This window comes from Stigmatopora argus, chromosome 1 (genome assembly GCF_051989625.1).
Source record: "Stigmatopora argus isolate UIUO_Sarg chromosome 1, RoL_Sarg_1.0, whole genome shotgun sequence".
NCBI lineage: Eukaryota > Metazoa > Chordata > Actinopteri > Syngnathiformes > Syngnathidae > Stigmatopora > Stigmatopora argus.
This window is the reverse complement of record NC_135387.1, coordinates 3,325,620-3,343,070: the sequence shown is the minus strand read 5'-3', so window position 1 is coordinate 3,343,070 and position 17,451 is coordinate 3,325,620. Positions and strand designations below refer to the sequence as shown.

At 42.6% G+C, this 17,451-nt stretch overlaps 2 protein-coding genes across 5 annotated transcripts in view; one reads left to right on the top strand and one right to left on the bottom strand.

Annotated features, from left to right (window-relative positions):
• Window positions 1–17,451, bottom strand: part of LOC144075441 (signal peptide, CUB and EGF-like domain-containing protein 3) — a 171,405-nt gene that overhangs the window by 82,041 nt on the left and 71,913 nt on the right. The gene's annotated exons all lie outside the window — the stretch shown is intronic.
• LOC144078954 (uncharacterized) lies at window positions 765–16,977 on the top strand. The gene is made up of 2 exons (XM_077607452.1): window positions 765–873; window positions 15,656–16,977. The coding sequence occupies exon 2, from the start codon at window positions 15,718–15,720 to the stop codon at window positions 16,120–16,122; it is 405 nt and encodes a 134-aa protein (XP_077463578.1). The 5' UTR covers window positions 765–873; window positions 15,656–15,717; the 3' UTR covers window positions 16,123–16,977.

The following is a 17,451-nucleotide window of genomic DNA, read 5'->3' as shown; positions in this document are numbered from 1 at the left end:
GGATCCTAATAGACAATGATTGAATTTATTCACCTTTTCTAAGTGTGTAAACTCAACTTTTATTTATTAAAGCTGAAAGCAGAGTTGATGTATGAATCGTTGTTTTTACATGATGTGCCCTAAACGCACCAAGTGGCTGATTGGTTGTAACGTCGGATGTCTTTTCACGTCATTTACAAACGTCATTTTCGGAAGAATTTCCCCCAGCGAGTTTCTAGGTGCTCCCCGGAACACTTTTTTTCTGTCGTGACGGGAGTTATAAAACATCCACCCATCCATAAATCACGCTTTATCTATTCTATAATCCTTATAAAGCGTGATTTATGGATGGATGTGTGTGTGCACATGGAAACGACATTGGAGTGCTTCTTAGTCATTTCCGCTTGAAGTTAGTTGCATGAACTACGCAACAGCACCGCTATTGTGTGTTTTTATTTTCGTCATATTTTCACTTTGGTTTACAAAGTTTTACCAAAAATAACACCCAAACATTGCTTAAATAGGTAAAATATGTCAGCCTTTCTTTTGAAATCGACCGTTAGTTTTTCTTACTTTTTCCTAAAAGGCATTCTGTGCTTCTGTATACATTATCTATTAGCATGTCATCTCATTTTCTGAACCACTTTATCCTCATCAGGGTCGCGGTGCGTGCTGGAGCCCATCCCAGCTGACCAGAGGTAGGGGACACCCTGAATTGGTGGCCAGCCGATCGCAGGGCACAAGGAGACAGACAACCATGCACTCTCACACCTATACTTAGGGGCAATTTAGGAAACCGGAGTACCCAGAGGAAAACCCACGCAGGCCCAGGGAGAACATGCAAACTCCACACAGCTGGACGTGATCTGGATTTGAACCCAGGATCCCAGAGCGGTAAGGCCGACACGCTAACCACTCACGCCACCAGGCCGCTCTATGTTTTGATGTAAAACTAAAAAATAGAAAACAAGTGGACTGTTAATATGTTTAATTTTAAGTAAACTTGACTTCAGTTAAGTAGTTTGAGTAGTTGACATTTTATTTAAGTAAACTGTACTTGAGTATAAGTACATATATAGTATATAATAAATTGCTCCAGATGGGGATTGAACATTGACAGCCAAACACAGCAGAGCGCGCAGACAACTGAGCTAAACACCCTGGCTGACTGCTTGTTGTCAGCACACTCTTTTGAAGACATAGGGAGTGGGGCAAAGGCTGAATTCACATTAGTATACAGCAGGTGTGACCAACTCTGGTCCTCGAGGGCACCTATCCAGCCTGTTTTCCACATCTCCCTCCTTTAAGACACTTGAATCAAATGATCAACTCATCAGCAAGCTGTCCAGAAGCTTGAGAACGATCCTGATTATTTGAGGTTGGAGGGAGACATGGAAAACAGACTGGGTATGGGCCCTCGAGGATTGGAGTGGGGCACCCCTGAGATATAGTATGTCAAGTTTCCACATAAATTTAAGTATGACCAACAGCCTTCATCGTGCAAGTTCAATCTACACATTTAATCAAGTTCACAAAATTAACTAAATAAATGAGTGTTGGAGTTATTTTGGGTACTATTATAAATGTGCTTGAAATATTAATCATAATATGTATATGTGAAATATTAATCATTATATGTATGTGCTTGCAACGAAGACAAACGCTTATTTTAATGCTCAGCGAAACAAACTCGAAGGTCACTCCCCTCTGCAGCTGGCTCCGAGGACTGTCGATTGTTTTTTAACCCCAACCTCTCACATGGATCCGAGGACTTATCAAAATTGTTTTGAAGAAGATCCAGGAAGGACTCTTAATTATTTTGACTTGGATCCCGCATCAGGTGGCGATATCGAATCGACCTTCGAAAATACTCGCAATTGTTTTAAAATAGAGGCTCGCTTGGTTTACCTCTTATGCAATTGTTTTTTTATTTCTGACCTTAATTGCAATTGTTTTGAATAGATAACCTTATTTGTTTTGACTCTAATACAATTAAATGGGCAGGACAGGATTCGGTTCTTTAGAATGATTTGGGACGAAGGCGAGTCAGGATCGATTCTCTCTTGCAAGATAAAGCTGGATATGCGTTCCGATGTCTCCCTTATCTTAAAGCGTATCTATTGGTGAACCTATCAATGAGTTAGGAAAATTCAAAATCCACAGGAGAACTTATCAATTTGAGTTACATCTTAAAATATTAAGTTATCAATAGGAATAAGAAATTTTATTTCTTACAGTTAAGATGTTTTGAGTGGCCCAGTGAGCGAGTGGTTAGCACGTCTGCCTCACAGTTCTGAGACTGAGGATTCAACACGCAAAATTGCCCCTAGGTGTGAGTGTGAGCGGTGATGGTTGTCCATCTCTTTGTGCCCTGCGATTGGCTGGCCACCAATTCAGGGTCTCCCCCGCCTGGCACCCGTAATTGGCTGAGATAGGTTAAGCCCACGACCCTGGTGAGGATAAGCGGTATGGAAAATGAATGAATGATTGTTTTGAGGGCGGCCTGGTGGGAAAATGATTGGTGTGCCCCCCTCAAAGTGTAAGATCAAGTGTTCAATCCCAGTAGGTTTCGATCTTCCTGTATGTTGTTTGCATATTCTTCAGGGTTTTCTCCGGGTACTCCAGTTTCCTCTCACATCACAAAAACGTGGTTGTGGGGTTGGCTGGCCACTATTGACCTCATGAAATTGTCAACAACAAACAGAAAAGTTGTTCTCATGGATTCACAAATCCAAATGTCCCCATTAAATGCAAAACATGGCTGTGAAATATGCAAACACCCTTCGAATGCCACCGGGAATTTCTTTTCCATACTCTCAGTGCATCAATGAAGTTTTCATTTCCCCATTCCTTCATCCCTTCAAATGAGGCGTTGGCTGCCAGTAGATCTCTCCTGTTTAAAATAGCTCCCATAATTGCCTGTGTTGTGTGCTGGGCAAGGATAGCCTCCAAAGCAAATATTTCCAAGCGAGTTTCTGGCTCATGTTATTTGGTCTTAAAACATTTTTTTAAATCTCCTGAGGACTGAAAAAATGTCTTAGTCAATTTAATAAGCCGGCCCTAATTTTGAAATATGAGAAACGTTGTCACTTCATGCCTGCTTGAGTCGAGGATACAAAAGGAAAATGAAGGTTCAAACATGGTGAGATTAAGAGATTGGTTGTGTTCGTGAAGGCCATGTCCACAGGTTTCTCAGATAGCCTTGACTGTATATATAACATTTGGCCTTGTGCGGAGATTTAGAGCCATCTAAACATGACGGTTGATTTACTGAATATCCTGAATTTGTCGTTGGCTTTTAATTTCTTGGGTTTGAGCACAATTACGGACTGATTTTTTTAAATAGTTTTTTAAAAATAGTTTAAGCAAGTTTAAGCAAGCAACAAAGCTGTCCTACACATGGGATCAGCTGTTAGCGCTATGCAACAGAAAGAGCAAAGAGCAACACCTGGATAAAGCTGCTGCAAAAAAGTGATTTTCCCAAGTACGGGATGAATAAAATTTAATCTAATCTATTCTGATCTAATCTAATCTAATAAAAAAAACAAATGCGGTCTGTCACCTGGGCTCTCTCCGTATGTATATTCTTGCTTGGCTGTTGTATGGGGCAGACAAAACTGTCTCTGCTCTAGACAGACTAGATACATGGAGGTGATTGGATGGACACTGGCCTCTTTTGGTATTTCGTTTATAGGAGGCAAACACCTTCTAATAAGGAAGCAAGTCAGACCCAAGTAAGTAGGAGGAAAGATGAGGGGCGGAGGTAAAACTGTGTAGGGCTGCTTGGGCCAATTGCCCAGTTGGTTTGTGAATAGACTATTTTGCTTAAACATTGGTGCATAAAGGATGGCAAGTACAAAACGTGCCGTCTTTTCAACAGGCTATAAAAATGCCTCCCCCTTTTTCTGTCCCTTTTCAAGTTCAGTGACACAGCACATTTCCTCACTCACTTGACTAAGCACCCACAGCACCAGGACAGGATGGCGAGGACACCCCAATTCAAATAAAATCAATCTTGACTTGTGGATACTAAGCCTAAAAATACTATTGGGGTAGTATCAGATACATTCATTCAGTTATTCATACATACTATGGGTGTAAAAGTACACTAAAATGTAATTTTTGTTCAGTTTTCAATTTGAAATGCTTGGATTGGTTCATTTTTGGTTTTAAAAGTAGAAAGAAAACACATGAAGTACTATTATTTTTTTTAATGAAAACAATAGGACTTAGAAAAACAACACAATAATTTTGGGTGATATTCAAGGCCGCTCCACTCTGCTGATCTCACTTGGACTATTTATTTATTGATTATTTATGTATTATTTATTGATTATTTATTTGTCTGTTTGTTTGTTGATGTATTTTTGCACTTCATGGTGAAGCTTTAAATATCATTATACTTCGATATTGACAATAAAAAGCATTCAATTCAATTCAATTCAAATACAGTGGTACCTCTACATATGAGCTTAATTCATTCCGGGACTGAGCTCGTATGTCGATATTCTCGTAACTCGAATGAACGTTTCCCATTGAAATGAACTAAAAACAAATTAATTCGTTCCAACCCTCTGAAAAAACACCAAAAACAGGATATTGGATTGGAAAAAATGTTTTATTTCTTCTAATTCGCCATCTATCAACAAAGTAACACATAACTACTGGTTTAATAGTAATAAAATGTGTTTAATAGAACTAAAATTAGACGGATTTCGCGGAGGGTAGAGAGAGAGGGACAGAGAGAGGAGGACTTTCCACGGCAACGCACTCGTAACAGAACAAACTAATTTAAATTAATTTGGATTAATATATACAGACACTCAAACATACGTTTAATGTAACTTTACACAAAACTGAATTCTAATTTTGTTTTAATTTTTTTTACCTTTGTTCTCCGGGTTGACTCCACCTGGACGTTCAGCTGGAGTTTTTAAAAGGAACGCATCAAGGGTTGTTTGTTTTGCCTTTCCTTCAAAATATTTCGAAAATGACGCGCACAAATGTCCTCACAATACGATAACGCGCGAACACTTGCCAGCTTTTCAGGCTGCCTCTTTTCTACAAAATCAGAAAACTCTTGCCACTTCGCTAGCGTGTCTTTGATATCCTTTGTAGCCAGGAGGCCCCCCTCTTCCACCTACTCCTAGCTACTGAGTTCCAGTGGCGGGCGGTGCATTTTCTGGTAGCGCCTTGAACGTATCAATCCAACCCTCAAAAACTATTTTATGGCTATAAAACCTCTACTGCAGCTACAGCTGCGACACATAAAAAATAATCAATAAATTAATGCACAAAAATGGGGTAAAATCCACTTCCAAGCAGCATTTCATGATTAAATACAAATACTGGAGCTTTTCAGACATTAAAACCAGGCCAGGGGGTGATTTTCCCGGGAAAAGACAGCGATGAACGTCAATGGCATACGAGCAAACATTGATTTATTGATTAAATACAAATACTGGAGCTTTTTAGACATCAGAACCGGGCCCGGAGTATCATTTCCCCGGTAAAAAGACAGCGATGAACGTCGATACGTCCATACGTGAAATGACAAAAAATGCACTAAAATTAGGTAAAATCCACTTCCTAGCATCATTTATTGATTGAATACAAATACTGGAGCTTTTGAGACATTACAACCAGGCCAAGGGGGTGATTTTTCCCGGGAAAAGACAGCGATGGACGTCAATGGTGAAACGCCAAAAATTAAACCGGGGTGAAATCCACTTCCTAGCAGCATTTTGTGATTAAATACAAACACTGGAGCTTAAATACAAACACTGGAGCTTAAATACAAACACTGGAGCTTTTCAGATATCAGAACTTGGCCCACAATTGAAATATTATTTAGGAATATAGCCATATTTTACTCACCAAAAATCCTTTTTACACAATATCCATCCTCCTTTCTTTCTTCCTTCTTTCCTATCGCCATCGAAGCTAATGATGAAAGTCGAGCCTGTCCTGTCATATTTCCGGCATAGTCCGTTTTGAAAATAGCATTAAATCAACACAACAATATACTATTTGCTTGTGGAGCTAAGTTAGCGCGCTGAAAGAGTTGACCGCCCTTTCTTAATGATGTCCATTTTTTTCTGGAAAAGTCCGTCTGGAAAATAGCTTTGTGAGCAAACAGAATCCATTTGTTTTTGCTTCTGTCGGCCATAGTGGGTGGAGTTTGCGATCTCGGCTGCCTCGGGTACTGCTTTGGCCCGCCTACTAGCCAATCATAGTTTGTGAAAGCAATGACATGTCCCAGCCAGCAAAATGCTAACGCCTATGAAAAATCATTGTGGGGTTGCCAACTCGAAATCTGATTGGTTAAAAGCAACAGTCTAGTTTAATGCAGCTGAGCCCGCAAGAACTGATTGTGAAGGCTTTGAGGCAGATCTGATCTGGCAACAAATAATGGCTGAAATGTGATTGGTTAAATGCTTCAATATGAAAACACACATCTGGAAGCAGTGCAGCCAGGGGGAAAAGCAAAGAAAGGAAGCTAACAGACCATTTGGAATAATAAGTATTGATGGACAAAATATAATATGATTCAGATATTTCTTAGGCCAGCAGAGAAGGCCTTGAAGGCCCTGACGCCCGCCACTGCTGAGTTCCCGCAACACCTCCAAATGTTCACTCTCCTGGAGCCCGATAAAATCATGTGTCATCAGTTCTTCGTGGTGCTCGGCGATTAGATCATTCACTGCCTCGTTAACCTCCAGCCCCAAGGAATTTCCAAGTGACACGATATCATCCATGACAACGAGCAAACTCTGTGACACGGGAAAATGCAAGCTCCGCCCAGTGCTCGTAGATATCTGTTATATACGAAAGAGATGCGGCAAAAATGACGCTACAATGATAAACAGCCTCTCATGTCTTGGCCACCTGGCTTTCTCGCATCTCAAAATTTTTCTCGTATCTAGAGATAATTATTTGCTCGAAATTTTCCTCGTATCTCGAAATGCTCGTATGTAGAGGTACCACTGTATTTACTGTATGTAATTACTTTGAGTACACAAAATTAAAACATAGTAAATAAACAATTAACCTTTCGTAATCGCTCCGCCCAACTTAGATACTGTTGGTAGTCCGTCAAGCAGTGAGACTGATGGCAGGGAAGCGTATACAGGAGTATGTTAGTGATTTGTGTTGGAGCAAAACCAAAGCAATATCCTCCAGATCGAGGATAAAGGGTTTGTGGTATGCAGTGGAGAGATTCATTAACAATATAAACATTTTTATCGAAGAGGAAACTACCAACAAACCAAAAGCATAGAGGTCGCCTACAAAATTTGAGAAGTCACATGACCTCTATTTTAGATGTGACCACTGCAGCATTGTGGACCTGTCAGACTGTTATACTGCCGGGTAAATTTTCTTTTATATATTTGTCAATTATGAGGATTAGTGTTAGGTTAGCAAGCTAGGATAACGTCATGCTCCAAGGATAATAAACTACTCATTGTGATAAAATCTAGCTGTTACAACATTTTCTTATAGTAGTAAACTACTTCCCGTTGGCAAGTGGTTGTGTGTTATCCTTTTGTGAGCACATTTGTGTGCATCATTTTCAGAATATTTGAAGGGAAGACAAAAGGAAACAACCCTCAATAGGTTCCTTTTAATAACTGCAGCTGAAAGTCAGGGTGGAAATGGGGCAAATAGAGCCAACCCAGGAGAAGATAGGTATAAAAATTTAAAACAAAATTAGAATTAAGTTTAGTGTAAGATTAGATTAAACATATTTTTGAGTGTGTCTGTATCATAATCCAAGTTCATTTCCATTTGTTTATGTTATGTTACGAGCGCGTTGCCGTGCAAATAGTCTCTCTGTCTCTCTCTCTGTGCCTCTCTCTCTCCCCTCCGCGAAATCCGTCTAATTTTAGTACTGTTAAACATCATAACCACTAGTTATTTGTTACTCTGTTAATAGACAGCGAATTAGAACAAATAAAAATGTTTATTCCATTCCAATAGCTTGTTTTTTGGTGTTTTTTTGGAGGGTTGGAACGAATGAATGTGTTTTTAGTTCATTTCTATGGGAAACTTTGATTTGAGATACAAGTAAATCAACATACGAGCTCAGTCCCGGAACGCATTAAACTCTATCAAAAGGTACCACTATAGTTGGGATACTTCGATGTACAGTGTCCATTCAAAAAATGTTAAATCAAGTATTTATGTTGAAGATCCTTACTAGAACACTTTGAGTACAGAAAACTAGCATCATTTTAATGTTCGTAAATCGCTTTAATGCCACTGCACTTATAAAACGGACTATGAACAAAGATTTGACGTTAGATAACTTTAGCTAACTGTGTGGAGTTTGTATGTTCTCCGCTAGTTTGCGTGGGTTTTCTCTGCTCTCTTTTTCCGGTTTCCTTCCACATCCCATGCATGGTAGACTGGTTGAACACTCTAAATTGCCCTGTCGTAAGAGTGTGAGCATGAATGGTTGGGATAAAATATTTGATGACAGTAAATACAACTTTATCCAGTTTTATTAATATTATTGCCTCTACATGCAAAGTAGGCAAGACAGCTTGCTAGTTAGCCTCTGGTGTGAGCTTAATCTTACTTTAAGACAGGGGTCAGCAACCCACAGCTCTAGAGCCGCATTTCGCATTGCCCCAGTGGCTCTCGAGTTTAAAAAAAGGTCATGGAAAATATTGGGGAGGGAAATATATTTTATGTTTTAACATGATTTCAATAGGCGGGCAAACATGACACAAACATTCGTTTTCCAATGCTCTTTAAATGTTAAAAAAAAATTAAGACTCTGCACACATAGGGCATATGTGTTGCAGTTATGTGTCAGCAGCAGGGCAGGAGCTCCTCTTCTAATTCGGAACTCGGCCGTTTGGTCGCCGGACGTTTGGGCGCCTGGAAGGTTATTGATAATTACCATTTAAAATTGTTGCTCAAATTCCGTAAATACAAACTGCAAATTATTATTTAGTCATACTTAATGCCCTATTAATTATTAGGCTAAAGAAAAGCTCCAAATTTCCCGTACTTTTGTGTTTTGTTGAGAACTTGTTAAGACCCTGACTGACGTCCCTTCCTAAGGGGACAACTCATGTACATACAAACTCTTATACACTCACATGTTCGTTCAGTGAAACTGCTCAGGGCCATTGTTGGCTTTTATTGATGCGTAGACCGTGTTGTTTTACCTTGTTTTGTCGCCGGACTTTTGGTCGCCGGACGTTTGGTCGCCGGTTGTTTGGGTCCGGGCGACCAAAAGTCCGGCGACCAAACGTCCGGTCACGTCTAATTCAGTGTTTTCCAACCACTGTGCCACAGCACACTGGTGTGCCATGACCGATGTTCAGGTGTGCCACAGGAAATTATCTACCAAGAAGTCATGGAGGGATGCTGGAGCCTATCCCAGCTGACTCCGGGCCACAGGCGGGGGACACCCGGAATTGGTGGCCAGCCGATCGCAGGGCACAAGGAGACGGACAACCATGCACACTCACACCCATACCTAGGGGCAATTTAGAGTGTCCAATCAGCCTACCATGCACATCTTTGGAATGTGGGAGGAAACCGGAGTGCCCGGAGGAAACCCACGCAGACCCGGGGAGAACATGAAAACTCCACAGATGGACATGACCTGGATTTGAACCCAGGACCCCAGAGCTGTGATGCCAACACGCTAACCAATCGCACCACCGGGCCACCTGTGACAGTAAATATTTAGGAAACAGCTTTTGAAAACAGCAATTTTGTACTCCCTTGGATAATTTTCTCTTATTGGCTCGAGAGATTACATGAGTGTTACTTTTCTGTATATATATTTTCCTTCTTATCAAGTTTAAGATAACACATGTTGAAGGTGGACCTATATGTATTTATAAAAATATTCCATGTTAAAGATGGTGGTGATATGATGATATTCAACACACATCTTTTCTAATATGGAATGGGCTACAATCGTGCAAGAGTATTCATTCATTCATTTTCTGAACCGCTTTTCCTCACTGGGGTGGCGGGGGGTGCTGGAGTCACAGGACACGAGGAGACGGAAAACCATTCATACTTACACTGATACCTCGGGGTAATTTAGAGTGTCCAATCAGCCTACCCTGCATGTTTTTGGGATGTGGGAGGAAACCGGAGTACCTGGAGAAAACTCATACAGGCCCGAGGAGAACATGCAAACTACACAGAAGGTGGACCGACCTGGATTCGAACACAGAGCTGTGAGGATAACGCCGCTGCTAGAGTATCTCTGAAATCTCAATAAAAGCCTGCAAGGTTGATGGACAAACTTCCACCTTGGAAACTAGACTCTGACTGACATCTGATGATTATCAGGTTGTTTGATGTTTACATCGTTTAACCCAGTCTTGGGCTTGAGTTTCAACTAAAACCTCTTCTGCTAATAGGCTGGGCTGGAATTATTCATTTCATGGTGGATTTGAATGAACAACACCAAGGAAAGAGAATGTTTATGTGTGTTGATGTAATCCTCGGGTCAGCGAAAGAAAAAAAACAATCTCAAATGTGTCCTTTGACTCGTAACCGCGCCTCCGCTCATATAATTTCTGGGGACTTTTTTTCTCAAACAGATCAGAGCGACTGCTCTCTGAGAATGTCATATGCTTGTCTGGCTCTTGTGTCATTTCCTCTTTTCCAGCACCTCGGTTGGCTGAGTGGGCCGGCCAGGGCGGCACACCTGCTGTGCATTAGGAGTAGTCAGTTATTTAAGGACTCAGGTCAAAGGCAACGTCTGCCGGACTATTGCATTTTGCCTACCACCATGTGTGCCCGACATTCCTCCCGAGGTCTCCTCCCTTCAGATGGTTGTATTTCTTTTTATACTTAGATGGCACGCTGCTTTTCTTAGTTTACTCACCGACTAGGCCGTGCTGTTTTTGGTTGGGAATAAAGTTGCTCGCTCATTTGCCTTCCTACATCTGAGTTTGGGGTTTTCCCAAAAGAATGTCCAGCTCCATAGCAACCGTTATGCTGCTCAATTGAAGTTGTGTCTTTAACTACTGTGATTAATACGATGGGTGTAGTGGGCAAACATTGTACAGTGGTACCTCGACATACGAGCACCCCGACATACGAGCATTTTGAGAAACGAGTAAAATTTCATTGTAGCACACTGTCTTTTTTGCCGCATCTCTTTCGTGTATAACAGATATCTATGAGCATTGGGCGGAGCGTTGCATTTTTTTCTGTGTTTTTTTCCATCACTCAGCGCGAATGCCGGAGCAATCGCTAATACGAGGAGTATATATTACATCTCATTGGCTGCTCATAAGAACATCAGGGGCGATCGCTAATTCAAGACTACTTCTCGTTGGCAAGTGGTCGTGCGTTATCCTATTGTGAGGACATTTGTGTACATCATTTTTGGAATATTTTTTTATTATTTTGAGGGGAATACAACAGCAAACAGCCCATCGATAGTGAAAGCGAGGGTGGAGGCGGGGCAAACAACCAACCCGACCAGGAGAAGGTATAAAAATGTAAAACAAAATTAGAATTAAGTTTAGTGTAAGGTTAGATTAAACTTATTTTTGAGTGTGTCTGCATCGTAATCCAAGTTCATTTCAATTTGTTTATGTTATATTACGATTCACCGGTGCAAAAAGTGCGAAAAGGGCGAAAGGCAGAAAACACCTTATACTGGCCGCCAGTCAGCCGTAGGGCACACAGAGACAAACAACCATTCACACTCATAATAATACCACCACCAGGGGGAATCGAGCCTGTACCTATGAATCTCTCAGAGGTCCATTAAGCACTATTTAAACAAATCCATAAACGAGTCTCTTCCCTGTACCCTGGAAGTACTCAATTATCACACCAGTCCTAAATTCAGGAAACCCCACAATAAAAAAACAACTACAGACTAAATTTAATTTCTCACCTAGCACGCTAAATTGGATTGAATCATAGTTATCTGTAGGATCACAGTGCGTCAGGATACAAAACACAAAATCTACTTAACAGTCTTGGGGTACCGCAGGGGTCAGTGCTTGCTTCACTGCTCTTCAGTCTTTACATAAATGATCTGCTAAGCTGTTATCCTTCAAATGTCACCTGCCAAATGTATGCCAATGATGCCATTCTATATGTCCACGGCTCCACCCGAAAGACAAAAAATATGATGCACAAGAACTCACAGATGCAATGACCAGCATGAATAACTAGTTTGAAAAATCCCAACTACACTTAAACATATCAAAGACTGTATGCATGTACTTTGCAAAAAGAGTGACAAACAGTGTACCCCAATGTTTTTGCCCAAAGAAAAACAATCAATGTAGTCCAAGAATTTAAATACCAAGGATTCACTCTTGACAATCAACTTTTCTTTAAACGACAGATAAACACATGCTGAATAAAATTAAATTCAATTTGTCCAATTTTAGGTTCATTAGAAACAATCTAGCGCCTGACTCAGCAAAATTATATTTTGACCCAATAATCATCACACATGACTTACTGCCTAACAAGTTTGTCATCGGCCTGCAAAACAACACTAAAACCAATTTAAACCCTTTATAAGCAAGCTCTAAAAGTATTGGACAGAAATCCAAAAACTCACCACCACTGTCAGATATTAAAAAACACAAACACCTGAACTGGGACAATACTGTTAAATATGCAGATGCTACCTCAGTTTACAAAATCTTCAAACACATGGGGTGGATGAGATCCCCCCCCAGAGTTTCTAAAGGCTCTGGATGTTGTGGGCCTGTCTTGGTTGACACGCCTCTGCAACATCGCGTGGACATCGGGGATAGTACCTTTGGTTTGGCAGACTCTTTTTAGAAGGGGTACCGGAGGATGCGTTCAAATTACAGGGAATCACATTCCTCAGCCTCCCCGAGAAGGTCTATTCCGGTTCTGGAGAAGAGGGTCCGACGGGAGGTCGAGTCTCGGATTCAGGAGGAGCAGTGTGGTTTTTGTCCTGGCCGGGGAACAGTGGATCAGCTCTACACCCTTATCAGGGTTCTCGGGGGGCATGAGAGTTTGCCCAACCAGTCTACATGTGCTTTGTGGACCTGTAGAAGGCGTTCGACTGTGTCCCCCAGGGAATCTTGTGAGGGATAATCTGGGAGTATGGGGTTCTGGAACCCCTGATACGTGGGGTCCGGTCCCTCTATGACCAGTGTCAGAGTCTGGTCTGCGTAGCCGGCAGTAAGTCGGACCCGTTTCCAGGGGGATTGGACTCCAGCAGGGCTGCCCTATGTCACCGATTCTCTTAACTTTATGGACAGAATATCTAGGCTCAGCCATGGCATTGAGGGGGTTCAGTTTGGTGGCCTGAGTATTGCATCCCTGCTTTTTGCAGATGATGGGCTCTGTTGGCTTCATCAAGCCATGATCTCCAACTCTTGATGGAAACGATTTGTAACCGAGTGTGAAGCAGTGGGGATGAGTATAAGCACCTCGAAATCTGAGACCATGGCCCTCAGTCGGAAAAAGTTGGCATACCCTCTCCGGGTCAGGGATAAAGTACTTGCCCTGGTGGAGGAGTTTAAGTATCTTGGGGTCTTGTTCAGTGAGAGAAGAATGGAGTGGGAGATCGACAGGCCGATTGGTGCGGCGTCTGCAGTGATGCGGACTCTGCATTGGTCCGTCGTGGTGAAGAAGGAGCTGAGCCAAAAGGCGAGGCTCTCTATTTACCGGTCGATCTACATTCCCACCCTCATCTATTATCACGCCCTTTTGGTCGTGACCTAAAGAACGAGATCCTGGGTACAAGTGGCTGAACTGAGTTTCCTCCGCAGGATGTCCGGACTCTCCCTTAGAGTTAGGGTGAGAAGTTCGGTCATCCGGGAGGGGCTCGGAGTGCAGCTGCTGCTCCTCAGTCTCGAGATGAGCCAAATGAGTTGGCCCCGGCATTTGATCAGTATGCCCTCTGGACACCATTCTCGGGAGGTGTTGCGGCCACGTCCCACTGGGAAGAGGCCATGGGGCCGACCTCGGCTGGCCCGGTAACGCCTAGGGTTCCTCGCTTAAGAGCTGGATGAAAGGGCTGGGGAGAGGGAAGTCTGGGCTTCCCCGCTGATGCTGCTGCCCCCGCGACCCGACTTCGGATGAAGCAGAAGAAGATGAGATGAGACAAAGCTCCTCCTCTACTGCAAGATTTTGTACAAAAAAAATTCCAACACATCATCAAGGGCTGGCTCTAGAGGTGACTTTGTAGTTCCCTTCAAAAAGAGTGCATTCAGCCAAAGCACCTACTCCGACCGTGTCGCACATACCTGGAACTCAATACCAATTAACATACGTGAACTCCCGTCTCTGAACCTCTTCGGCAATCATCTTAAAGCCTGGCTTTAAAAACTGTGCTACGTGTGTGCATGTCTAGTATGTCTTTTTTTATCTTCAACCTACACAAGGGACTAAAGATGGAAATTAGCCCTCGGCTACAGTCTTACATATATATGTTCATTAACATGAATATAAATATTTCATTAATATGTGCTGTCCCTTATTAAATAAATCAAACTCAAACTCAAAATAAAGTCAGCATTATGATGGAGAATGCCCTATCAGTCTGGATCTCAAACTGTAGGGAGAAAATACATCTGAATACCAACATGATTAGAACCAAGGCCAAGACCTTTTACCTTGCCTTGCTCCTTAGCGCCTCAGCCTCGTACCGGCGCCACAAGTGAGGCTTGCTGTTTTATTGCAAGCAAGGGGTGGTTTGAAAAGTTTAAGAAAAGGTGTGTTTCACTGTATGGGGAAGCCTCCTCGGCAGACCAAAAGGCAACGAAACGGTACGTTGAGGAAGAGTACCCTCACATTATTCAAGAGAATGGTTGGTTATCTTCCAGAGCAAGTTTTTAACATGGACGAGACTGGCCTTTTTTTGAAGAGGGTGCCTTCACGGACATTCTTATTCAAAGATAAACTGAACGTGCAGCGCATCATAATGTTTGGGAATGCTGTTGGCTGCCTTTATGGTAAAGACAGCCTTAATCCACAATATCGATCGCCATCATGCTTTAAAAAACAAGAACAAAGCCTTGCTGCCTGTCTACTGGATGAGCAACCGGAAAGCCTGGATCACGAAAGCCTTCACAAAGGACTGGTTTTTAGACTTTCATCCCGAACGTGAAGTTGTACCTCGCTGTAAGGGGGATTCCCTTCAAGGTCTGGACTGTGCAGGAGGATTACAACTCCCATTAACCATTTTGATATAAACTATATATAAAAAATATTTTTATATATAGTTTATATTTAGATATTAATACATTAGTCTTTTCGTATGCTTATAGCTGTAATATTTAATAAATACAATTCTTGATAATTGTACTTGTGCACTTGTATTCCTGTAAAGCTGTGTTTCCCAACCAGTGTGCCGTGAGCAATGCTCAGGTGTGCCGTTGGAAATTACAAGAAGTCATACATCATCATAATCCAAGAGAGAAATCTCAATAATATTATGAGATTAAAGTCATTTTGTTGCTTATTTTTGTTAAGTAAACCGGAAGCTCTATGATTTTCCGAGCTTCAACTTTTGTCGACGTTAAATCTGTGTGAGCACAAAATGGCTCTTCTCGTAATGTTAGGTGGTTGAAGTAATATTGGGATGAAAAAAAGTCTGAATATTACGAGATTTAAATCATTTTCCTGTATTTACGTGAACCGGAAGTTTTTTTGTTTCAAGTATCATCGTCTCCACCCTCAGCCTTCAGGTTTTCGCCTTCGTCGGCCTCCACGCATCCACCGCCGTCGTCGTCCACGGTCTCCATGCAAGCGCCGCCGTCGTCGTCCACGGCCTCCAAGCATGCACCGCCGCCGCCATCCACAGCCTCCAAGCATGCGCTGCCGTCCACGGCCTCCAAGCATGCGCCGCCGTCGTCATCCACAGCCTCCAAGCATGCGCCGCCGTCCACGGCCTTCAAGCAAGCGCCGCCGTCCACGGCCTCCAAGCATGCGCCGCCGTCCACGGCCTCCAAGCATGCGCCGCCGTCCACGGCCTCCAAGCATGCGCCGCAGTCCACGGCCTCCAAGCAAGCGCCACCGTCCACGGCCTCCAAGCATGCGCCGCCGTCCACGGCCTCCAATGATGCGCCACCGTTGTCGTCCACGGCCGGCAAACATACGCTGTCATTCACAGCTCCCAAGTATACTCCGTCGTCCACGACCTCCTAAGTCCTGTTTTGGCCGATACTCGGACGTTTGGTCCCCGGACGTTTGGTCCCCGGACATTTGGTCGACCGGACATATGGTCGACCGGACGTTTGGTCGACAGGACTTACTCGTACGACACACGAGGTAAAAGAAGTAATAATCCCACACCGGCATTACCAAACATTCTCCTTATATACCTCCCAGGGTTAATCAACTTTACACAAAGCAGCTGGCTAAGAGGGAAGGTGAAAACACGCACACACATACACACACACCTCCATCAGAATGTGATAGCTTTACTGCCACTCAATAAACACAGTGAATGCACAAAAAAGTAAAAAATTCTGGACCTATGCTCCCAGTATCAGAAGAATTAAATAAGTGGGGAGGATGGTGCAATGGTGGAGAACTAATAAGACTTCTTACAAATGGTTTTCATTGTAAAGGGGATGTGTGCTTTGGATTAAATTGACATTGATTCCTCTGCTTTCTCTAAAACTCTAAAATCCTTTAGAGGTTGGCCATGTGGTGATTAACTACCACCCATCCCTCACCTCCACGAGCAAATAGCCATGATGGTTACAAAAGGTGTAATCAGGCTCTTGAATTATGTTGCCTCTTTTTTCACGGCGAGGTTTGAGTGTGTACAAAAGCTTACTGTGGGCTAAATTATACTGTGAGTGACATTTGGCTCCTCATAGACAAAAGCAATATGCTGTGTTACACTATTGCTTCCACCTTACTGACTTCCTGACATCTTTGTGAATCTTAGGGCAGATTGCGGACACCTCAGAAACCACAGTGTCCTTGTAGAGGCACACAAGGCAGCGTTCAGCGTCATGCTCCACCGCCTTCTGCCACCGCCCAAAGCATTATGCTGCCAACAGATGCAATTAAAAGGAGTCATGTGGCACGTGCCACGGTATGAAAAAAAATGCAGTGAAGGGGATGCAAAGGGAAACTGGTCTTGGGACCCATAAGAGAGGAAGTTACAGACATGAGGGACATGGGGTCGACCTGAACTTTTAAGGATCAGTAGAATTTTGTTCTAATTCGCCATCTATTAACAGAGTAACAAATAACTAGTGGTAATGATGTTTAATAGTACTAAAAGTAGACGGATTTCACGGAGGAGAGAGAGAGGGCCTCTGCAGCGTCTGGCACATCTGTTCTTTAGGGGCTCCAAGTGTCTGACCTTGTCTGGGATCCAGCTGTTTAGATTCTCCACTCCAAGGCCAAGAGAAACCTAGCAAACCTTGAAACCTTAGTTCCACCTTTCTTTCCTTCTATTCTTGAGTTTGCACTGATGGTTATTAGAATTCTTTAGAAAACACCATCTTAAAAAGCAGT